Raw genomic sequence first — 23,709 nt, forward strand, 5'->3', positions numbered from 1 at the left:
CCCGTGGCTTCCGCCAGGATCTAACTTTTCTCTCTTTGCTTTCTCCTGTCTGCCCCCCTCCCTCGGGACCACCGCACCTCCGAGGAGCTGTTTCTCCGCCTTCAGAGACCTTCCTAACCCAACCCCACGTGTTAAAATGCAGATTCCAGGGCTCAGGGAGAAACTGGCCCAGTGGGTCTGAGGGGCTTGGGAACCTGCGTCTTAGCTGTTTCCCACCCGAATCTGATAGGAAAGACCTTCACTTTCAGAAACACTGGGCAGGGACTGGGAAGCCTGGATAAGCCTCCCTCAACGGCCACTCGCAACCTCTCTCTCAGGATCCTGCCCTCCCCTCTGCTCGGTGTAGTCACCTGGGCTTCCAGGGGACAAAAAGGTGCCAGGAAGGACAGAAGGAAGCAGGGAGGGAGGAGGAAGGAGGAAGCAGCGAGTCTGTGCCTGCTGCTCCCTCTCTGAGCTGTGCCTTCCTTAGCCTTCCTCTCTCTGTGCCCGGCCCTCTGCCGCAGCGGGGAGCCGTCCTCAATCAGGCCACCAGCCTTGCCTCACTATCTCCCTTCCCTTCCCCACCTCATCTGAAGTTTCTAGGAAGGCCAAAGGCTCCTGGGATGGGCCGTTTGGGTCTTAGGAGGGAACGGCAGAGCCCAAGTCCCCACCTCCCCAAGAAAGAGGCAAAAGCACCCCTGGGATTGAAAGAAAAACCAGAGGAGGCGGGCAGGGCTCGGAGAAAGATAACAGCAAACAGATGGGTGACCTTCAAGGGCCTTGCACTTACTCCCCACGACAACTCCCTTAGGCAGGCGCTGTCGCCCCCATGTTGTAAATGCAAAACCAAACGAGGGATGCTCAGAGAGGTTAAGTGACTTGCTCAAGGTCACACTGCAAGTGGGAAAATAACTCGGTCATTCACACTTCTACGTCTCCCAGAGCCTTTCTCAGGAGGTTGCTGGGAGGTGCCCCAGGCCTGCCCTGCCTGCCCCACCTGCCCCACCCCCGGGGGCCGTGGGGACAGGAGAGGGGACCATGCAGAGATCAAAGGGGAACATCTGATAAGTCTGGCTGGAAGCATTAAAAATTCATCTAGAAACCTGACCCCGGCTGGACCTTGGGCCTACCACCTGGACTGTCCCCACCTGGCGGCCTCTCAGAGCCTGATGGGCAAATGTCACTTCCACAGGGACCTGGGAGCCCCCTCCCACCCTCACCCCGCAAGTCTTTGCCTTTCATAGGAGAGGGGTTCTCTCATGGATTTGGGAGCTAACATCGGGAGTCAGCAGCTCAAAAAGCAGGGCTGACAACCCTCCCCCCACTCTGAGTGTAAGAACCTTAGAGGTTTAAGGGCTTACGGACCTTGTCATCTGGTGTCCTTCTCTGCCTCTCCCCACCCAGTAGGAGAGATGCTCACGCTCAGGTTAGGATTCCTGCGCCTGACTGTGGCCGGTAAGGGGCAGCCACCTCCTGGGAGCCGGCCCTAGCCTGAGCCTCTCCCAGCAGCTTTGAAGGAGGAGAACAGAACCCCACGGCTGAGGTCAGCAAGATGGAGATTTGGCCTTGGGGAGGGGCTCTGGACTCTGTTATCTGAGGCAGGGGGCGAGGGTCCCATGTCTGGGGAAGACTGAGGAACTTTAGGAGAGGTGCAAAGTGGATTTGTGGTGTTCACATTCACGGTAATGGAGGGCCCACATGGTGCAATCTTTCCAGCTGGAGTGAAGGTGTCGGGGGGAGGGCAGGAGAGAAAAAGATAGAAAGCGAGGACCGGACGCTGCAGGGCCTCCGAGGCTTTGCTAAGACATTTTATCTTTAACTTGCAGGGGAACAGGGAGCCCGTGGTACGTGCCTGAGTAACACAATGACATAATGCGAGTTCTGGTCTGATGGATCTGGCCAACATGGGCCCGTGGAGTGGGAGGCAGGGAGAGATCGAATGCAGGAAATCGGGAGAGGAGGTTACTGCTATTTTCTTCCACATTCTAGGCATGAGGTAATGAGGAGATGCATCAGGCAGGGAGCCGGGGCTGCGGCGGGGGGAATGGGAAGGAAGGGCTGGGCGGGGGCTGCGGGGGGACCGGGTGGGTGAGCTGATGGGAGATTCAAGGAAGAAACGGAGGAGCTCACCGCCATGGGTGTCGGGCAGCCGGAGAACACAGAAAGCAGGGAACACGGGCTGGGGCTGGGCACTCGGTGTGGGGGGGGTGGTCCAGGAGGTTCCTCTCCGGGCTGGGAAGTGTTGCACAAACCCCCTCCCCTCTCTGAGTGGGCCTCCACTGCCCTCCTCGGAGCATCCCTGGGGGGTGGACCGGAGGGCCTTGCAAGGCCCTCCGGTCTCAGAGTGTGCGGCTCAGGCTTATCTGTCTGTGTTGTCTGGGGAGGCTGGGGTCTGGGCATGTGAGATCTCGGGGTGGTCTCTGTGCGAGCACTCACGGGAGTGGCTGTGCATGCCGTCAGTATTTGGGGTGCATCTGCCTGTTTGTGGGGCCCGTGGGTGTTGGCGTGCCTGCACGTGCTCTCTCTCGCTCCGCGTTGGTGCAAGTGTGTGTGAGCGAGCGTGTGAGCGTGGGTGTACACGTGATGGGCGTCCGTGGGTCTGTCTGGGCGGGTGGGGGCGGGGGTGGGGGAAAGTGGCCTTGCTGTCGGCTTTCTCCCGAGGCTCACACACCCCCCTCGCTTTCACCGTTCTGAAATAGCATCTGGACCAAAAGCCCATGAATATTTCACGACGATAATTCTGTGACCTGGACAGCCTGCTTCTGATTTACCAGCATCCTCCCCCCTCCCCCTTCCTGCCCAGGCCCCAGTGGTCTCTCCTCCTTCAGAGCTCTTGCAGGCTGGCCCCCTAAGCCCACTCATCAGCCTCCTCAAAGCCAGCATGACAGGCGCCCCCGTGAGACCCCAGATTCAGCACTCTCCACTGCACCCCAGCCTCACACCTTTATCCAAAGTCTGCCTGCTTCAGGCCTCAGATGGTAACTCCTGTTCCATCCTCCACTCTCTGCCAGCCTTCTGGGACCCCTGGCCAAGGCCACAGGCCCTCAGTATCCTTAAGCCCTGGCACCACGGTATCCTCTTTCCATCCCCAGCTTCCAAGTTACATTCTTAACCCTAAATTTAAACCATCCAAGTCTCCCCCAATTGCTTCTGGCAGACGAGACTCACCCAAGTCCTCAGCCAAGGCTCTCCCCTTTCCCTAGCCTCTCCTCCACACACCGGAAAGAAGCTTCTCATCATACCTCAAGTGAGCAAGACACCCCGACTTGGGATTCTCATCCCTCTGATCACCAAAATCCCTCGGCTTTTCCACTAACCCTCTTGGAGAACTGCCTCTCTGACCGGATTCCTCCCTGATGTCTTCTGCCTCACAGGAGCCAAGGGGAAAAGCCCATTGGCCTACAGGGTTGCTGTGTACAGCTGTGCAGGTTGCACTCTGCACAAGGGCCGAGTGTGAGCTGAACTCCAGCTTTTTGCTGTTTGCTAAAGTGTTTGCTGCAGTCTGAAGCTGTGTTGCCCTAAGGAAGAGGTGTCTTTTTCAGGTTTACCCAAAGCCATGTTTGGGCTGGCTGTGACCATCGCTGCCCATGTTATCACTCCTCCTTGCAGGGGAAAGTGAGATGCTGCTTTTTCCTTCCTGAAGGAACAGGGCCTGGGAGATAACCATTAGCCAGGCTGGAGGCCTTCCCCAGGTCTGGCTTCATCGGCACAGACAACTCAGGGTCGGCTGCAGCCGCTTCTCCTGGACAGATGAGGAGGCGAGGTGTGATCAGCACACTCCTGGCTTTCGGATTTCACCTGACCTGCCCGGGGCTCCACAGTCACCCACTTCTTCCTCTGCCTTTCAGTTTCTTTTCGTAGGGGAAACAGCAGGAAGCACTTGGATGCTGTGGAATGGCTCCTGATTGCTGTCTAACTCTCCCGGCCCCTGAAAGCGTGATGGTTCTAAGCCCTTCTCCCACTTTTGAGATCCTGAGCCAATAAACTTTACAGGAGATAAAATAATAGAATTTTTTAATAAACTTTTTTCCCCCCAAAACAATGTCTGTTGATCTTCACCACACAGGGGCCATGGTGGAGAGGAACGTTCTCTCCAGGCACCCTCAAAAGTGTCCAGGGTAGACTTAGGAGAAAAGTATTTCTCCAGTGTCGGGAAGTTGAGGCGAGGGGCGAGGATAAGCAGAGGCCTGGGGCTGGCCTGACGTCCCCCCAAAGGGCTCCGGGGAGCGGCGCCCTTCCCGGAGCTTACGAGGGCTCTGCTGGTGGGCGCTGCTCCGCAGACAAAGCTCCTCTACCATAGGCGCTGGAGGACGGGGTCCGCGGCGGCCCGGGGTGCCCACTCAGCCTCGGGATGGGCACGGGTTGACGGCCGGAGATGGGGAGAAGACCCCGGCCATGTCTTCGGGTGGCTGGGCCACCAGATGTGCGCCTCGGGGGCTGCCATCAGCCGGCGGCCCGGGAGGCGGGGAAAGGTGGCCGGATCCCTGGGGATGCGAGGCACTGGGAGAAGGCAGGCCGCCAGCCCGAGGTGGGGACTGGAGATGGAGGATGAGGGGCGGGGGTGGGGGGCCGGGGAGACGCTGGCTGCTTCAGTCTCAGCACCGCGGTCAGAGGTGGTGGGGCGCCAGGATCAACAGGCAAAGCAGCGGGGCGGCGAGCCCGGGAGCGCGCGCAGGGGCGCGGGAGTCCGGGGGCGCCTGGCAGGCGGCGCCGGGGCACGTCTGCTCGCCCCGCCGGTCCTCGCTGCCGTAGCCGCCCCAGTAGTCTTCCTCGGTGGGCGCGTCGCCACCCGGGCTCCCCCGCGCGTCCTCGGCGGGCAGGTCGCGGTAGAGGGTGGAGGGGTCGGCCGGCGGTGCCCCGGCCTCGGCCACCCCGTACAGGTGGTTGGAGGAGCTGTTGGCGCGCGCGCGGCCCCCGGGCCGCGTGGGCGCGGCCGGCGGGCAGGCCTGGAAGTCGGCCTCGCGGAGCGCGCGCAGGTCGCGGCCCCGGCGCTCGGGTGGCGAGGCGCACGTCACGTCGGAGCTGGACACGCGCGCGCGCTGGAACCAGGCCCAAAGCGGCCGCGCGCGGCAGTCGCACGCCCAGGGGTTGGCGTTGAGCCGCAGGAACTCGAGCGACGGCAGGTCGGCCAGCGCCTCGCCGGGCAGCGAGGCCAGGCTGTTGTTGAACAGGTAGAGGATGGTGAGGCGGCCGAGGCCGCGGAAGGCCGCGCGGTGCACGCCCTGCAGCCGGTTCCCGTGCAGCAGCAGCCGGTCCAAGCTGCCCAGGCCGCGGAACACGTGCTCCGTGAGCAGCCGCAGGCGGTTCCCGTGCAGGAAGAGGTGGCTCAGGTTGGCCAGGTCCGCGAACAGGTCATCCTGGGGCGGGCACGGGGGAGAAGAAGACGGATGAGTGTGCCTGAGCCGGCCTCGGAGGGCGTTAGGGAAGGGCGGGGAGCAGCGTGGCAGACCAGGAAAGGGTCCACCTTCTAGAGTCCTGGGTTCGAATCCTGCCTCCTCTAACCTACTTGTGCGGGGAAGGCAGTGTAGTTCTTATAACTTTGGGGTGCATCAGAATCCCCTGCGGATCCCTGATCCCCGCCCCGCCCCCCAGTTCCCGATTCAGCAGGTCTGCGGTTGGGGTCGGGGCAGGAGCCCTGCGATGCTGCATGTCTTCACGAGTTCCCAGGTGACGCAGACGCTGCAGGTGGGAGGGCCTCACTTGGAGACGGGAACTTACGATTTGGTTGAGCATTTACCTTGTTTCATTTTATCTGCACATCTTACAGACTTCCTGACTCCAAATCCTGGCCCTACTATTAACTGACCCTTGAGCAAGTCACTCAGTATCCCTGTGACTCAGTCCTTCGTCTGTAAGATGTGGTTAAATGAAACAACAGGTATTGATATATGGGGTGGGCATTGCCTGAGTTAGCCATTATTGTGAACTTGGCCAGCAATATGTCTCCTCATCCATAAAATGGGAGTGAGTGTACCTCCTCCTGGGTTTGTTCTGAGCCTTAAAGAAGACAATCCACGTGCGGATGAGATGGGTGAAGTCCGGGTTTAAATGCAGCTTTGCCCTCTTTGCAGCTGCGTTACCTTCCCCAAGTTATTTAGCCTGTTTCCTCAGTGTGTATAACTCAAAAGAACAACTCTTTCAGCAGACTGAGGGGGGGGGGGTTACATGAGATCCGGTAACCATGTGGTACCCAGTCAGCACACAGACCACCATCAATAAATTATGGTTATTATGACAGTGGGGGCTTCCTGGGTAGTCAGTGATAAAGAATCCACCTGCCAACGCAGAAGACAAAGGTTCGATCCCTGGGTCAGGAAGATCCCCTGGAGAAGGAAATGGCAGCCCACTCCAGAATTCTTGCCTGGAGAATCCCAGCCTGGTGGGTTACAGTCCACAGGGTCACTTTAGCTACTAAACAAGAACAACATTATGACAACAGGGTCTTAGAATTAGGTCCCATCCCCTGTCCTTTAACAGAGGACCTTCCTGGAGCCTGAAAGTTCTGCTACTAGGCTGGGACATTAAGGGGACCATGTCAGCTCCACCCCACAGGGACAGAGGGGCTGTGCCCCCTGCCCAAGGCTGGAGAGTCTCTGAATCGGATCCTATTAGTGCTGGAAGGGCCCTGACTGTGGTTCCGGGAGGGGAAGGGTGGGGTGGGTGTGCTCCATGGAGGGGAGCTAGCAGGGGCCTGGGCTCTGTATTTTAGCCAGTTCACCAAGGTATTGGTGATGGGCAACCTGGTTAGGGAGTGACTGCTTCTGGGTGCACCAGCCCAACCTACCTTTTTTTTACAGAGAGCACTGATACCCAGACAGATGAAGGGCTCGCCAGAGAGGCGGCCAGAGCCCCAGTCCTGAGGTACCCCACCTTGTGGAAGACACCACTGTGGTCCGCAGACACAAGGGGTCTGGTTCTGGGGGACAGGAGCATCCTACACCCTCAAGCCAGCTCCCCCTGGATTCCCGGTTCCTGGCAGTGGCTTTACCACTGAGATGACCCCCCCAGCGGCCCCCCCACCCCACCGCCAGGCGCCGGGTCTCAGGCTCTCAGGCGGGGGGCGGGCGATGACTCCCAACCCACACTCCCCCCCCCCCCCACCCCGCCTCCACCTTCCTGTGCTCCCGCGTTGTCTCGCCCCCTCCCATCTGGCTTCCGCCCTCTCCGCTACAGGAACCGCGGCTGCCAAGAACCCTCCTCTCGGCCGCACCGAGATCCGCCCCCCTCCACCTTGAGGCTCCCTGCCGCCGCCCCGCCCCCTGCCCCGCTCAGGTCTCCCTCCAGGGGCCTCGAGCTGGTCCAGCGGGCCCTGGCGTCTTTGTCCTTCTCTTCTCGGCTCCCCCAGGGCGGGGGCTGAATGCCTTCCACTAAGGAACACCTAATGAGCATTTCTCTTTTTAATGGAGCGTCAGCAAGAGTAAGATGGACCCAGAGATGCCGGGTCCAAGGATTGATATGGGAGGGAGGGGTACAGAGGGCAGAGGTGATGGGCACTTCGGAAGCTTCCGGACGTCCGGAAGGGGCGACCCAAGTTCAGAGACCCCAGGGAACTCAAGCCCCCTTGACCCGCAGCCCGTTTTCCGCTACAGAATTCCCTGAATCCAGTCTCTTTGTCTTTCCCCCCGAAAGTCCTGCCCCTGCCCTTTCTGAAACCCAGCCTTGGGGGGTACCCGCCGCCCCCGCCCGCCCGATCCAAGCTGTTGCCAAATCCCACTGCCACTTCCTAGGCTGCAGCTCTCAGATGCAGCCCTTCCCCTCCCCGCTGTGAAAACGGTTCTCTGTGCATTAATAAGCTCTTGACTTTCACAGCCCTCGCCCTCCCCCACCACCCTCCCTCTCACCCCCTCCCTCTGGGCAGAGAGCATCTGCTAAAGTCATCCTCTTCCATTTCGGAAAAACCACATTTCTCTCGCACCACCCCCCCCCCCCCCCCCCCCCGCCCCGCCCCGGCCGGTTCACAGCTCTCTGCATCCATTTGGAATCTCAGCGCAGCGTCCCTGCCCCCTTCCCTGGTCAGCATCCTGTTCTTAACCTTGCCTCTCCCGGTCCAGCCTCCAATCAGCTGCTGGGCTGTGTGACCTTGGCAGCTGCAGGCACCTCTCTGAGCCTAAGTTTTTTGTTTTTTTTTTAACCCCCATCGGTGAAACAAGGGACTTGAGGTCATTGATCATTAAGATCCATCCTCATCTGATATTAATGAGCAAGAGAGTCCTGGAACGTACCTCATTCATTCAACAAAGCTGGCTGAGCGTCTGCTCTGTGCCAGGCACCCCCACGGACGGCTTCACCCATCTACCCCGGGAATCATCACCATCATTTGCGTCAGCAGCTGAGTAACCGAGCGCTTACCATGTGCCAGGCTCTGTGCTACACAGATCCCATGTAGTAACCGGATCCTCAGAGCCCTGTGAGGCAGAAAATATCCTCCCCCTTTCAGAGGTTAGGGGAGGGAGGCTCGGAGAAGGCAGGTGGCTGGCCTAGTGCAATGCCCAATAGGAAGTGCCTTGCAGACGTGAACTCTGGAGCCAGGCCTCCGAACAGCTGCACTCTGGACTGAGACAGACCCGAGTGATTCTAGACTGTGCTGCTCATGAGCTGAGCAGCCTTTGACGGGATGCCTTAACTTCTCCGAGCTTCGGTGTCCTTAGCCATTGCGTGAGAGGAACGATGCTTACTCTGGACAGGGCTTCCCTGATGGCTCAGCGAGTAAAGATTCCGCCTGCAATGCGGGAGACCCCAGTTCGATCCCTGGGTTGGGAAGACCCCCTGGAGAAGGAATAGGCTACCCACTCCAGTATTCTGGCCTGGAGAATTCCACGGACTGTATAGTCCATGGGGTCACAAAGAGTCGGACTGACTGAGCGACTTTCACTTCACTTCATTGGACTGGGCATGCGGAGCCCTTTTCAAGCAGCATCCCTTTTAATCCTCACAACAGACTCCTGGGGTTTAGGGCATTGTCCCTGTTTCACGGATGGGTCCGTTGAGGCTCAGAGCGGTTAAGTAACTTGCCCAAAGCCACAGGGCAAATGAGACCTGCCTGATGGAAAGACTGCTCTTTTGTGGCACGAAGGCTGCTCTAATGATTCAAAAAAGGGTCGGTGTGTCTATCACTCAGTCCCACTCCAGTAGGAATGGCGCTGCAGGAGAGCAGGGAGCCTGTCCTCGGTCACGTCTGAAGCCCTGGCACCCAGGACGCAGCCTGGCGTGTGCTCAGCGGTTAGCTGTGAGCAAGGTGCCTGCCACAGGCTGCCTCAGGGTGGGACATCAGGGAGAACCCTCGACCCCGTTACCAGCTCCACCACCCTCCTCCTGAGATGCTGTGGTCCTCTTCCCTCCACCAGCGCACCCCTCCTGGGTGGCCCGGCACCATTGCAGGTCATGCCTGCACCCTAGGGACCTCACCCCCGCTCGTGCGCCCCACCTGCCTGTGGCATCTCCCGGGCTAGTCTCTCCGGGCCATTCACAGGCAGAGGCTGCCTCCTTCCCATTTGTGAAGGGCCAGGTATTTCCTTCCCATGACGCCTGTGCCATTCAGGCCAGGGGCGTACAGAACCGGCACGCCCCATTTTAGAAGAGCCCAGCACTGCTGAAGGTGCCCCCTGCCCAGGTCGTTCCTGACCCCTGGCCCCAGCTGCCATTTGTGATGGCGGGTCAGGCTTTGACGACCAAACTGATTCAGCACGGGACTTTACAAATACGAGTTCATTGACTCGTTACAGCTGTTGATGGAAGGTATTCTTTTTTTTTTTTGGAAGGTATTTTTTTTACTAGTCCCATCTTAAAGTTGGGAAAACTGAGGTTCAGAGTCAGGGGCACCAACTTGCCGAAATCAAGTTGGAAAATAACAGAGCAAGGATGCAAACTCAGGTCTGCTGACCCTAGATTCCCTAACCTACTGGAGTGCAACTGGATGGTAGAGACACCCGGCTCTTTTTTAATCGTTAAAAAAGATTTAATCATTAAAAGATTTGATCATTTTAAAAGCCTGCATGGCATAACCGACATATATTGATAAGGAGGTCAGGGTCTCAGTAATAGTGGTTGTCGCACTAGTAATAATTAGCAACAATAATAATCATAGTGCCCATATATTGATGTGGCCCTGTGCTAAATTTTATTTTCTCTTATTTGGCTGCACCATGTGGCACACAGGATCTTAGTTCCCTGACCAGGGATCGAACCTGTGCACCTTGAAGGGTAGTGCTAAGTGTTAAGCACTGGACTGCCAAGGAATTCCCTACATTTTAATCCTTACAAAACTTCTTAGATCAGTATTGATATGATTAAGTAGTATCATGATTGCCAGAGAGGAAATGCACTTGGAGAAAGGTTGAGTAATTTGTCCAAAGTCACATGTGCTCCAGGATTTGAACTCTGGTCTGGCAGATTCTAAAGCGTGTGCTTTCAGAAATAAGCCCACTCTGCTGCTCTTATGAGTGCCACCGCCCCACACCTGGTCAGACCCCCGTGGAGAGTTCTGAGTGATGAGAACAGCCTGAAATGTCATCAGATCACGAGGGTTCGCGCTCCTCGGTCTTCCTGGTGGTGCAGCCTCAGAAACGTCATTCTGTGCCCCTGCTCCCCGCTTGCTGTGAGGCCTGTGAGGCTGAGATCGCGCAAGTCCCCAGGCACTGGGACAGTGTTTACGAGACTTTGGGACAAAGTCTTTGGGACCCTCGGTCTCAGCTGCCTTATCTGTAAGGAGGTGTGAACAATCCCCAAACAGGGCTGCAGAAATGAGATGAGGTGACCAAGTTAGGAAGGAAACCGTGAGGTGCCAAGTTAGGAAGGAAAAAAAAAAAAAAAGGAGTGTTCTGGCACCCACCCGTGGTCTCAGCAGAATCCTTGAAGTTGACCCATATCTTCAGGATAGGGCCCAAGATGAGCCATTTCACCGAGACCAGTATTCAATGAGGCGGGTTTCTCTTTTTAAAATAGTATCTTAACAAGCATTTATAGCATGCTTACCGTATGCCAAGCCCTATCTTAAGTGCTTTACAAATTATTCATGCGCTTAACGCTTCTGAAATCCCTAGGAGATGGATGCTATGACTACTCCAATTCTACAGATGGGAAAACTGAGGCTCAGGGAGGTTATAAACGTCACACACTTGTAAATGACGGAGTTGACACCTGTAAAGTCCTTAGCACAGCACCCGACACTTAGTGTGCCCACTAATGGCTTGTTGTTTAGTCATTAAGTCCTATCCAACTCTTTGTGACCCCATGGACTGTAGCCCGCCAGGCTCCTCTGTCCACGGGATTTCCCAGGCAAGAATACTGGAGTAGGTTGTCATTTCCTTTTCCAGTGGATCCTCCCGACCCAAGGATCGAACCCACGTCTCCTGCAATGGCAGGCGCTTTCTTTACCACTGAGCCACTAGGCTGAGGGCTAGTGGGCTGCTACTATCAGTATTTATGCAATAAATATGCTTGCAGTGCAGGAGACCTGGGTTGGGAAGATTCCCTGGAGGAGGGCATGGCAACCCACTCCAGTATTCTTGCCTGGAGACTCCCATGGACAGAGGGGTCTGGCGGGCTACAGTCCATGAGGTCACAAAGGGTCAGACACGACTGAGCAACTAAGCACAGCACACGGAGTAAGAATAAAACACAACATACTTTCCCAGCGCACGATCTATTTTACTTCCTGTCTCTCCCCGCCCCTAGACTGCTCTCCACAAAGGCAGGAGTTTCCTCTGTTAACACTGCCCTTTTTTCACCAGCAAGCACTTACTTGGTGCTCAATAAATGCTGGATTACTATTGCTATCGTTACTGTCACTATCAGCATCAGATGCGCACGGTGCTGGGCAGTCAGGCCCCAGCCCGGGGTGAGGAAGGAGAAGGGCCGTCCAGGTGGGTGTGGGGAGAGGGTCGCAGCTGGAAATCCAGAGGCCTGAAACTGAGAGGGAGGCTTTTCTCCTCGGATGGTTTGCAGGGCCTGCTATTGCTTCCTGGGGAAACAGTGGGAGGACTTGACTGTCAGACAGTCAGCATAAGAACAACAGGGAACAATAGATCAATAATAACAACAATAAATAACAATTACTGTTATTCCTTCCTTTTTCTGAGCATCCATTTCCCAGCAACCTCACAGCTCATCACCCTTTATTGTCTCCTTCTCCCATTGCGCTGAGACAGTAGGTTTGGGGGGATGGGATCCCGGAAGGGTAGGGTTTCCCCTGGTCTCGGCACCCAGTGAGCGGGAGCCTCCTGTGGGGTGCCAGCTGCAGTGGCTCTGCCCTCCGTGTCCCCCTGCCCGTGACGTGGGAGGGCGTGTGGGTGGGCGAGAAAAGCCGCCACGATGCCCCTCCGGGCTGCACTGCCGCGAAAAGGCAGAGTCCCCCGGAGGCAAGGGGGAGAGGAGAGATCACGGGAAGAGACACACACCTCCACCCAGACAGACTTGGGGGGGTGTGTGTGGAGTGGGCGCGTGAAGGGAGACAGACAGAAGAGGCAGAGGCAGACAGACGGGGGAGGCGAGTCAGTGAGCAAGATGGAGAGGGGCTGCGAGGGAGAGACAGACAGACAGCTAGTCAGACGGGGAGTGGGGAAGCAGAGAAAGATGGAAGGGACAAAGGAAAACCCTGGATCAGGGGGAGGAGCAGAAGCCTTCAGAGGGGAGCGAGATGCTGAGAAATGGAGGGAGGGGCTTAGACACAGAAGGAGGGGCCGGGACTCGGAGGGAGGGGCCGGGGCACGGAGGGAGGGGCCGAGACACAGAAGGAGGGGCCGGGGCACGGAGGGAGGGGCCGGGACACAGAAGGAGGGGCCGGGGCACGGAGGGAGGGGCCGGGACACGGAGGGAGGTGGCGAGACACGGAGGGAGGTGGCGGGACACGGAGAGAGGGGGCGAGACACGGAGGGAGGTGGTGAGACACGGAGGGAGAGGGTGGAACACGGAGGGAGGGGGCGAGACATGGAGGGAGGGGCCGGGACACGGAGTGGGGTGGTGAGACACGGAGGGAGAGGGTGGGACACGGACGAAGGGGCCGGGACACCGAGGGAGGGGGCGGGACACGGAGGGAGGGGGCGGGACACGGAGGGAGGGGCCGGGACACGGAGGCGGGTGGTGAGACACGGAGGGAGAGGGTGGGACACGGACGAAGGGGCCGGGACACCGAAGGGGGGGGCAGGACACGGCGGGAGGGAGCGAGACACGGAGGGAGAGGGTGGGACACGGAGGGAGGGGGCGGGACACGGAGGGAGGTGGTGAGACACGGAGGGAGAGGGTGGGACACGGAGGGAGGGGGCGGGACACGGAGGGAGGTGGTGAGACACGGAGGGAGAGGGTGGGACACGGACGAAGGGGTCGGGACACGGAGGGAGGGGGCGGGACACGGCGGGAGGGGGCGAGACACGGAGGGAGGGGGCGGGACACGGAGGGAGGGGCTGGGACACGGAGGGAGGGGCCGGGACACGGAGGGAGGGGCCGGGACACGGAGGGAGGGGGTGAGACTGGGACGAGATGGTGAGACACGGAAATGCTGAGCAATGGAGGCGCTGGGCGCGAGGTAGGGAGGGTCCCGGGGGAGAGAGGCGAGCAGGAGAGGACTCCCGTGTTCGCGTCCGCGCGCGCCAGGCGCTCACCTGTAGGTGGACCAGGCTGTTCTCCTGGAGGTAGAGGTACTGCAGGCTGACCAGACCGCGGAAGATGGTGCCGGGCAGGCTGCTGAGCTGGCAGCGGTAGAGGTGCAGCGACTGCAGCCGCTCCAGGCCCTGGAAGGTGTCGGGCTCCAGGGAGCGCAGGTGCCGGTTGTCGCCCAGGTCCAGCTCCTCGAGCGCCTGCAGGTGGCGGAAGGTGCCCGGGTAGATGGCCGAGAGGTTGTTGGAGAAGAGCCACAGGGTGAGCAGGCTGGGCCCGAAGGAGCCGGGCCGCAGCGCGCCGATCAGGTTGTTCTGCAGGAAGAGGCGCTGCGTGCCGGGCGGCAGGGCCCGCGGCACCGCGGAGAAGTTGTTGGCCTGGCAGCTCACGGTGGGCGGCGCCGGGTAGCAGGTGCAGAGCATGGGGCAGCGGGCGGCGGCGGGGGCCGCGGCCAGGAGGAGCAGCAGGACGCAGGCCGGGGGACCTGCGAGCAAATAGGCGCTAGGCGGGCTGCCCGGGGCGGGGGGGGGGGGGGGGGGGGGCGGCTAGCAGACCCCGCCCACCTACCGGAAGGGGACCTGCGGGGATGGGAGAGGGGTGGGGGCGGGCGTTGGGAAGGCTGCCAGGGGGGGTGCCAGCCACAGGCCCGCCGGCCCACCTACCCCTAAGCGGACCTGGGCCGAGAGCCTTGCCTTCCTCGGTTGGGGGAGGCTGGGATTCGGGGTGCAAGAGTTGCAGGAGGCCCTGGTCACTTCCACCGACTTCCCTGGTGGCTCAGATGGTAAAGCGTCTGTCTACAATGAGGGAGACCCGGGTTCGATCCCCTGGGTGGGGAAGATCCCCTGGAGAAGGAAATGGCAATCCACTCCAGTACTGTTGCCTGGAATATCCCATGGACAGAGCAGCCTAGTAGGCTATTGTCCATGGGGTCGCAAAGAGTCAGACACGACTGAGCAACTTCACTTTCACTTTCTGGCCACTTACACTTTTGGAGGCTCCCGGTACATTAAAATAAATGCTCAGAGGACACTCTGATTATGTTGAAAGTTGTTTGGTGAGCGGCATCTACTTTCCTTCCCGTTTTCACTGTGGTGGGTCTGGCGGTGACTCTGGTCTCGGGCCAGTCGTCAAGAGTGGCCCAAATGTCAGGTGAGGACCAGTGCTATGTGGGCCGGGGGTTGGGGGGCAGCCCTGTATGACGTTCCATACAGCAGGGGTCCCCACCCAGGACCTAAGGCCTGATGATCTGAGGTGGAGCTGATGTAACAACAGCAGAAATTAAGTGCACGACAAGCCTAACGCGCTTGCATCATCCCCAGACCACCCCCTCTCCTGGTCCGTGGAAGAACCGTCTTCCATGAAACCGTCCCTGGTGCCGAAAGGGCTGGGGACGGCGGCTACACGGGGCTTTAGCAGCAGCCCTGTCCTCTCCACATTAGATATGCAACACTCGTCCCCTCTTACGAAAACCAGAAGGTCTCCAGGCATCATCGCCAGTATCACCTGGGAAGAAAAACTGACCCCATTTGGGAACAGGTGGAGCTAAACCGAGTGAGTCTAACGACCTCTGGCCCCCTGGTGACCGCGGGCCTGCTTCCTCACCTCTCCACTCTGGTAGGGCTCTCAGGGGCCAGGGGCAGGGGGTCTCTCCCTGCGGCCAGCAGCCACCTGCAGGAGAGTGGGGGTGGGTGTCCTGGAAGAAATGCCACTTCTGGGCCCTGCCCGGGCAGAATCAGCGCCCCGAGGGCGACAGCCCAGGAACCTCACTTTACACCCCAGGCTCTTCTTCAAAGTAACTTTAAAAAAATTGTTTTTTTCAAAGTAACTCTTGAAGCTTGGCTATGATTCAGACAGAGAGGCAGGCCCAGGGACTTGGGGGCTAAAGAGTCACGTCTAGACCCCCACGCCCCTGAGCGCCAGCGGGGCGGTGGGCCCCTCGCCCATCCTGACCCTGGCCTTCTGACACTGACCCTCACTGCAGCTGAGGAAGTTCTGGAGCCACCTTGACCTCTACCCTTGATCCTGGCTTCCCGACGACTCTTGGGATTTTCTTCTGGCAGGTTTTGCAGCCCCCAAAGGCCAGATGCTTATCCTCTGGGCACACAGGGAAAGGGCACCCTCTGCTCCAGGCAGTGTGCTAGGCCTGGAACGGCCGAAGACCTGCTCCCTGGGACGCAAGGATCTGAGATCCTGGGCCCTGGGGTGGGGGGGAGAGACTGAGGGGGTCCATGCCTTCTGCTGACCCCAGGTGTCAGAGGCGTGAAGGCGTGTGTGAGCCAGGTGCTCTGTACATGTAGCACTCCTGGGCCCGGGGTGGCACACGGCGCGCACATGAGTGCACACGGCACACACACACAGGGTGGCATACGGCACACACACGGGGTGGCGCACAGCGCACACACGGAGTACACACGGTGCACACACGGAGTACACACGGTGCGCACACACAGGGTGGCACACGGCACGCACACAGAGTGCACACAGCACGCACACACGGCACACATGCGGGGTGGCATTCGGCACACACACACAGGGTGGCACACGGCGCACACACGGAGTGCACACGGCGCGCACACACGGGGTGGCATACGGCACGCACACACGGCACACATGCAGGGTGGCATTCGGCACACACACACACGGGGTGGCACACGGTGCACACACATGGCGTGGCACACGGCACGCACGCAGGGTGGCACACGGCATGTACATGGAGTCCATACGGCACACACGAGGTGGCACACGGCACACACATGGAGTACACACGGCACACACATACACAGGATGGCACACGGCACACACATGCAGGGTGGCACTCGTCACACACGGAGTCCACATGGCACACACACACAGGATGGCACACAGCGCGCACACACACAGAGTGGCACACAGCGCACACACGGCGCACACACGACACACACACGGGGTGGTGCAGGGCGCACACACGACGCACGCCCCGGGACAGCACACAGACCACGTGCATGGCGCGGATGTCAGGAATGCTTGGTGAAGCCTCCTCCCTGGAGGATGGCAAAGGCGCGGTCGTCCCCGGCTCCCGGCCCCCCGCGAGCGTGCAGGTGTGTGCCTGCGGCCCCCCGCGTGTGTGAGTGCCGGGCCCCGTGCGTGTGTGGGCCGGGTGTGATGTAATACTCAGTGACACAGCCGCCGCTGTTCCATTCGTTCACACCACCTCCGCGCTGCTGGCCCTTCTCACCCCTCCCCCGAGCGGCGTTTCACGATCACTCTCTCCTCCCGGGGTTTCTGGGAGCCACGTGGGCTGCAGGGGTGCGTCTCTCGCCCCTCAGCCCCACCAGGCAGGGGTGGAAGCCTGGGGGGGAGGGAGTTTCACGAGGGCTGGGCTTTGGGGCCCAGGACAGCGGTGCTCAGAGCCGGGCAGCCCTCCAGGCTCATCCAGGTTCTGGTTCTGCTGACCTGCCAGCCGGGGATCCGAAAGGCCCAGTGCCTCGGCCAAGGTCACACAGCAGAGTGGGGCAAGCACTGGAGTGGAGGGGCCCCGTGGCCGGCCAGGGCCGTTCCCTTCCTGGTGGGGTCCCCCTCCGGCTCCCTTCCCCAAGGACTCGACACCAGAGAAAGCCATATCCCTCGCTGAGCCCTTAATCCTGCGGCTGATCCATCACCTCGCAGCGTGTGTGTTCAGAAAGCCGCCAGCCACCACCCCCCACCCCACCCCCTGTCCCCCCAGGATTATGGAGCTCTTTCCCCAGCCTCCTGGTCGACTGTTCCCCCAGCAAAGGCAGAGGGAACAGGAGAACCCCCAGAGAACAGGGGGACAGAGAGAGCAGAGAAGCCCCAGGAGAGATGGGCCAGTCCCCAGGGCACCAGGGTCTCCTCCAGCCTGGGGTGGGGCAGGGGGCTCAGCATCGACCCCCTCAGTCCCTCTAGCCCACACTTCCCTGCCCCGCTGCTGGCCCCCGTTGCCCCCATCATCCCGGCCCACCTCCCCATGGCCTAGTGGTGCCCCCGTGGCCTCTCTGATGGAGGGCCCTGGGCAGGGGCCCCCGTGACAGCTGCTGCCTAACGGTGACTCTGTTGCCATTTCTGGCCCTGGCTGCCGCCATGCAAGGCAGCTGAAACCCAAGGAGCCTCATCCATAATTCAGGCTGCGGCTCACACTGGAAGCCAGGCGCAGGGGAGGCTGGGGGGCTCTGGGCTTCTCTGCCCCCAGGGCCTGGTGAGCGGTGTCTTTCTCCCCCCCTCTGCCCCCCGCAGCCCGTGCTCCAGGTCTCCGGCTCACCACCCCCCTCCCTGCCCCCTGCCTCTCCCCACCAGCACTCCATCCCCCCCGCAGGCCCCGCCTTCTCCCCCAAGGACCACAGGTCCACTCCGGGCCTCATCTCGTGCATCCCTGGTGACCACTGGGGCGAGAGGCACAGAATCTCAGAGCAGGAACAGCGGACACTTCGTCAGCCATCAGGGGCTGACCCCTTATCTCAGTGGCCACGCCATCAGTGAGCAGCCCAGGCCCTCATCCGAATCTCAGTCTGCCTTCAGCCCCTTTCTCCAAGGCTCCATCTGACTCCCCACCATTATCTGGGCCAAAGAAAGCCCATTCCAACAGCTCCCCCCACCCTCTCTGCTCATGTCATCCTATCTTTTCTCTTTTTCATTTTTCACTGAAGTCAGTAGGTAGGTGATGCTCAAGTTGCAGGGGAGCATAGAGCAGTGATGGGCAGAAACCATCTGTGACTGAACACCTACTGTGTGCCAGCCACCGCATTTGGAGACGTCTTTGTGCACAGAATCAACACAGCATCACCCCCATGAGACCAAGATTCTGGCCCCCATTTGCAAGCGAGGACAGGGAGGCTCTCAAACGTGAAATGAGTTGCCTCGGGTCGTGCAGCTGGTACAAGGCAGGACCTGGATGGGACAAGTTCCTGTCTAAAGGGACTCTCTGACCTTTCTCTGGGAGACCCCACGTCAGCCACGGAAGCCACCCCTGTGTGTGAGAGTTGCTGGGCTTGGGGGAAAGCGAGGATGGAAATTGAGCCCAGGTGCACAAGGCCGGGCCAGCAGTGATGCTGGTTCTGTTTGCCTGTCCAGGGTCGAGGCGAGGGGGGAAGCCGGGCTTTCTGCAACTTTGGCTCCCTGGGCTCCAGGCTCTGGTTGTTCGAGGTGACATCCCATCCGAGAGGCGGGAAGAGAGGCCCGTGTCCAGAAGATGCGGCCAGAACTGACCCGGGGAGGGAACGGAGAGAGATCGGAACATGGCACCGATCCCGGAAGGCAGAGGGGCCCAGAGCCAGAAATGATCCATTCACCGAGGGCCCATTGTCAAGGACGCCGGCGATAGCCCTGGGGCGTCAAGGCTCCCAAAGTCCTAGGCCCAGGAGTCACCCCTTGGTCCAGAGATCGATGCAAGAGAAGAAGCTGGAGGAGGAGGTGGGGAAGAGTGGCCCCAGGGAAAATGCTCCCTGGGGAGGGAGTCCAGGCCTGGGGTTCTGACACCCAAAAAGGCGGCAAAGGGCTGGGGCCTGCAGGCAGATGCTGAGGAGGTAGGGGCCGAGGAGGTGGGAGGCGATGGCGTGACGCAGGGCCCGGGACGCACTGGCGCGGGTGACGGAGGTTTAGAGCCGCTGCAAACAGCTTCTCACTCTGCCAGAATGTAACACCCCGAAATAAGCAGCCACGGTGGTGGCGGAGACGGCAGGCTCCTCCTCCTCCGACGGCCGGAGGGGCCCAGAAGTATAAATGGCAGCGTGCGGTCAGCCAGGGCGCCCACCCATGGAGGCTGCCGCCCCACACAGGTGGCTCCCCCAAATCCCCCTCACAGCTGCCTTCCCACCCAGAGCCCGCAGCGCAGAGCCCGGGGCGAGGGGCTGGCCCGCCGGCCACTCCCTGCGAGGAGCGGTGTGACGGGCAGGCGCTTTGGAAATGGAGGGCTCCCCACGTGGACGTGCTCACCAGAAGTCTCTTTGTCTCTCTCTCCCCTTCCTCTGCCTCCTTCCTCTCGGCCCTTCCCAGCCCTCGGCCCTGTCCTGATCAACCCCGACCGCTCTCTCCTTTCTGGTTTCCCAAACCCAAGCCTGGAGCTCACGGTCCCCTGTCCCTGACCCCGCACCTCCGTCCACCGCCCCGTCCTCCTCTGCTCGCCGGCTGTCTGCTCACACCCCGCGCCCTCGGCATCCCTAGATCGCAGTCCTCAGCGCCTTCTCGTCCCTCCCACCCCCAGGAGCCGGGCCCTGACCCTAGTGGTCTGCCCCCCTCGCCCCTGACCCGGCCTCCCCTCTCCCCGCCCCCGCCCCTCCGTCCTCACCGGGGTCCCCCTTCCCTCCCAGCTTTCCTGTCTAACCTTTCTTCCGCCCCCTCCTTGCTGCCCTCCGCGGACCCCTCTCCATCTCTGGCTGCTCCTTGCCTGCCCCTCGCTGCCAGCCCCTTCCCAGCCCAGCCCAGCCCCCGGTCCCTGGCCCACACCCTGGTCGGTCGGCCACACCTGTCCGTGGAGCGATGCCCTTTCTAACACACACCCCCCTCCCCGCGCTGTCCTACCGGGGAGGGCCGTTGGGGTCGCCCCCGACCCTCCCAGACAGCGCCCTGCCTTCACCCCCCGTCTCCCCCCGGCGACTGGAAAGTGCTGAGGCACCGGGCGCCAGAAGTTGCTGAGTCGGCGCTGCCCGGCCGCCTGGAGCCCTCAGCATCGCCCGGAGCAGGTGGGGCCGGGACGGCGGGACCAGAGCGCCCCCCGCCCCGGCCCGGGTCCCCCCTGGCTCAGGAGCGTCCCGCCCTGCCCGGCGGGCTCCGGGGGCGGGGGCGGGGCCCGGGGCTGCGTGCTCCCCCCCACCCGCACGGCCGCCCCACCCGCGCGCCCTGGGGGCCGGGGCGTCCGGCTTCCCTCCGCCCGCGTGGGTCCCTACCTGGCAGCAGGCTCCCGAGCCCGGGCAGCATCTTGTCGCGACGCTCGGGGGAGGGGGGCGGCGGGGGAAGGGCGCCTCCACGGGCTCCCCGAGCCCGCCGGACGGACGGCGGGGGACCCCGCGGGGCTCCGGGAGGGCCCCGCGCGGCGTGGCCGGGCCGCGGCGCTCTACCCCGCGCCCCCCGGGCTGCGAGCCTCGGGAGCAGCCATCGGCCCCGACGGGGCTCAGCGGGGCGCGGCCGGGCGCGGAGGGCTAGGGCTGGCCGTAGACGCCCGGGGCCCGCGCCCCTAGGAGCGCAGGCAGCGCGCGGGCCCGTCCGTCAGTCCGTCGGTCCGCGCGCCCCGGCCGCTCGCCGAGCTAGAGTGCGGACGGCGAGGCTGCTCTTCCCACCGCCTCCTCCCCGCGCTCGCTGGCTCCGCCCTCGCCTCCCGGCTCGCCTGCTTAACCCTTGCCTGGCCGCCAGGAGGCGGAGCGGCTCCCCGGCCCCGGGCAGTCCGGCCCCCTCCCTTGTCTGGGGGGCCCAGAGGGCTGTGCTCGATCGCCCCGCTGGGCTGTGTTCGATCGCCCAGCTGGTGGAGGAATCCCCGCCTGAGGGGGTGCGGTCGTGTTCGGGAACCCCGTGAACTCGCCCAGTTCCCCCCCCCGCACCCCAACTCCCCCGAAGGGCTCCTGGGTCACCTCCGCCCGCCTTGCGCAGCCCGGGGCTCCTAAGCGCAGGCCTCGGACGCTCCTCCCTCTGGGAGAACTCCGAGATTCCCGCTTGGTTTCTGTTTCCAGACCCCGAGCCCTGTGTGTAAGAACAGTGTCAGCAAGACTTTGTGGGTGCAAGCTCCGGGCCACGTGAGCGCGCGCGAGCCAGGATGCTTGTGCAGGTGTGACAGGGCTGGCACGTGATCTTTCTTACGGGCCGGGGGGTGGCCTGGGTACCTGAGTGGGCGAACCGATGAGCCGCCGGGTGTTCCCCCGCGCGCCGGTCCGCGCGAATGGGGAACCTGGGGCCGGGGGAGTTTGGGTGCAGGCGAGCTTGTGGCCGGGGTGGCCGGGGTGTGTGTGCCCTGGCGTGTGTACGCCCCTTGATGCCCTCGCAAGCGGGGGCAAGTTTGGGTGCGCGAGGCTCTCCTCCGCGAGGGCGGTGGAACCCTCGCGCGGGCTTCCTTCTCAAGAGGGGTGTATTCCAACCTCTTCTGGACCCCCTTGCGCCCCTCATGGCCTCGTTCGGGGCGATCCCTGCGGGGCCGACACCGAAGCGTCTTCTCATAAAGGCGGCGGTGGGGTTCACCCCGGCCTTCACCTGCTCCAGGGCGAAGGGCACCTGGAGCTCGGGAGCGCCCCGGCGCGGGACGGGTGGGGGGCCCTCGGGGTCGCCGTTTCGGGGCCGCAGGTCGGGCTGGGGCTGTGAGCGCGGCGCGTACCACCGAGGCGGGCGGCGCAGGACCCGCAGGCATCCCGGACGGCACCGCCCGCGAGCAAAGCGACAGATGCCCTCGGCGCTCCGCCGGGCTCCTCCTCTCCCTCCCGGGCCAGAACAACAGCTTGGCGCCTGGCATACAGTCGGCGCTTTATAAATGCTGATCTCATCTTTCCATTCACTCTCGGTCCGTCCGTAATCTCGTGCGTCCCTCGTTCCCGTCCGATTCCTCTCCTTTCTCCCCCGACTCTTACATTTCACGGTCCCGGTCCCCGTCCCCTCCCATCCTTCCCCGTCTCCTTTCTCTCTCCCTCCCCTTCCGCGTCCGCCTTTCTGTCTGTGTGTCTGTCGCTCGCCTCCGGTCCTCGTGACCCCGTCTCTCCATCTCTGGGTCTCGTGTCTCTCTGTCAGCTCCCTTTCCACCCGGTTTCAGTCGCGGGCTCCCAGCGCTCTTGCCCCTCGGCGCTCGGGCGCCCCCCAGTTGGCTCCATTGTCTGCCCTTCCCCGGCTCCCAGCACCTAAATTTCCTCTCCCCGCGACTCAGACTTCGGGTAGGGTGGGAGTGCAGAGGGACGGCCCCGGGGCCCCTGTCCACCCCCCCCCACACACACACACACCCATCTCTAGAAAGCAGGGTCCCTGCGCTTCCCCGGGCCCACCCCGCGGAGCGCCCGCGCCCGGGAGGGGGGCCCGCAGAGGGAGGCGGGGAGGGAGTGTTGGGGGAAGCAGGGTGGGATTTGGCGGCCTTCCCCGGAATGAGCCGCGGCACAATCTGTCGCTGGGTTTGTTTGCCGAGCTGCCTCCGGAGCGCGGTGGGGCTGGCTCCCGGGAGCGAAATATCACACGAGGCGGAGACAGACGCAGAGGGGCGGGTGGGCGGCGGGCTGACTCAGGTGTGCGCTGTCATCGGTCCCTGGGCCGGCGCTCTTGGAGAGGGGGTGGTTGGGGGGTACCCGGGAGGACCCCCGACACTGGCGGGTCCCGGAGCTGGGAGGGGAGCTCCCATCCCAGGGTGACTTGCAGGAAAGGGGGAGCCCCTGCCAATGATCCCGGCCTGGGAGCCCCAAGAGACACCTCGAACTTGGGTGTGTCCCAGTCGGTGAACATTCCCTGTGCTCACGTACCCCACTACCCAGGCGTCGGTTGCCTATAATTATCTGCTGACTCACTACTTTCCCCTACTAAACCTCCAGCTTTTTGAGGGCAGGAAATTCGCCTCATCCATCTTTGCATCCCCAGCAGGTGCTCAATGAACAGGTCGGGTGGATGAATGGCGCGTGGGTGGGCAGTGGGGTCTCAATTTACAGGAAATACCATCTTCCCAGGAGAGCTTTCCCACCTCTTGTTCCTCCCATCCCTTAGGCCGTCCCCCCAACCCCCAGCCTCTCTTACAGACAGGCAGGAAATTGGAAACAGCTCTTCCAGAGGACCAGAGTCCTCTAGGTGACCCAAAGAGAATGCCTTCCTTCTTCTGGGGCCTCAGTTTCCTCATCTGTACGATGGGAGTATACCACTCACAGTTATGCTTCAGCTTACCAATAAGTCTCCAGCAAGTCAAGGTATGAGAAAGGGCTTAGTGAAACGAGGTTCTGCCTAGTGTTGGTGGTGGCAGCAGCTGTCGTTACTGTTTGGGTGGTGATCCTTAAGGTCTTTATCTCAGTAGAATCAGACACCCTGTGGGATCGAACTGAACTTCTGCGGTTCGAGGTTTGAGGATCTAAGGGATGGAAGCTGATGTGGGTACTCTTGCTTAGTTGCTCAGTGGTGTCTAACTCTACGACCTTTTGGATGAGTGGCCCACCAGGATCCTCTGTCCATGGGATTTTTCAGGCAAGAATACTGGAGTGCGTTGCCATT

General features: G+C 61.4%; 1 protein-coding gene and 1 long non-coding RNA gene across 6 annotated transcripts; one reads left to right on the forward strand and one right to left on the reverse strand.

The window, feature by feature from the left end:
- Positions 1–1,430: 1,430 nt before the first annotated feature.
- Positions 1,431–3,984, forward strand: LOC113905272. 3 transcript variants are annotated; one of them, XR_003514629.1, is made up of 3 exons: positions 1,431–1,522; positions 1,806–1,975; positions 3,623–3,984. It is a non-coding gene; the product is annotated as an uncharacterized LOC113905272 (long non-coding RNA). The 3 variants fall into 3 exon arrangements; XR_003514630.1 differs by having other exon boundaries at positions 3,828–3,984; XR_003514631.1 differs by having other exon boundaries at positions 3,841–3,984.
- RTN4RL2 (reticulon 4 receptor like 2) lies at positions 3,977–20,826 on the reverse strand. Of its 3 annotated transcripts, none has more exons than XM_027562299.1 (4): positions 20,445–20,826; positions 13,575–14,053; positions 11,720–11,938; positions 3,977–5,336 (listed from the first exon to the last, which is right to left on the reverse strand). In XM_027562299.1, exons 1-4 carry the CDS (start codon positions 20,473–20,475, stop codon positions 4,587–4,589), a joined length of 1,479 nt encoding a protein of 492 aa, XP_027418100.1. In that variant the 5' UTR covers positions 20,476–20,826; the 3' UTR covers positions 3,977–4,586. The 3 variants fall into 3 exon arrangements, with proteins under 3 accessions (XP_027418100.1, XP_027418101.1, XP_027418103.1); XM_027562300.1 differs by lacking the exon at positions 20,445–20,826 and adding an exon at positions 14,232–14,398; XM_027562302.1 differs by lacking the exon at positions 11,720–11,938 and having other exon boundaries at positions 20,445–20,823.
- Between the last annotated feature and the right edge of the window lie 2,883 nt (positions 20,827–23,709).

The sequence above is a fragment of the Bos indicus x Bos taurus genome, chromosome 15 (assembly GCF_003369695.1).
Source record: "Bos indicus x Bos taurus breed Angus x Brahman F1 hybrid chromosome 15, Bos_hybrid_MaternalHap_v2.0, whole genome shotgun sequence".
Lineage (NCBI taxonomy): Eukaryota > Metazoa > Chordata > Mammalia > Artiodactyla > Bovidae > Bos > Bos indicus x Bos taurus.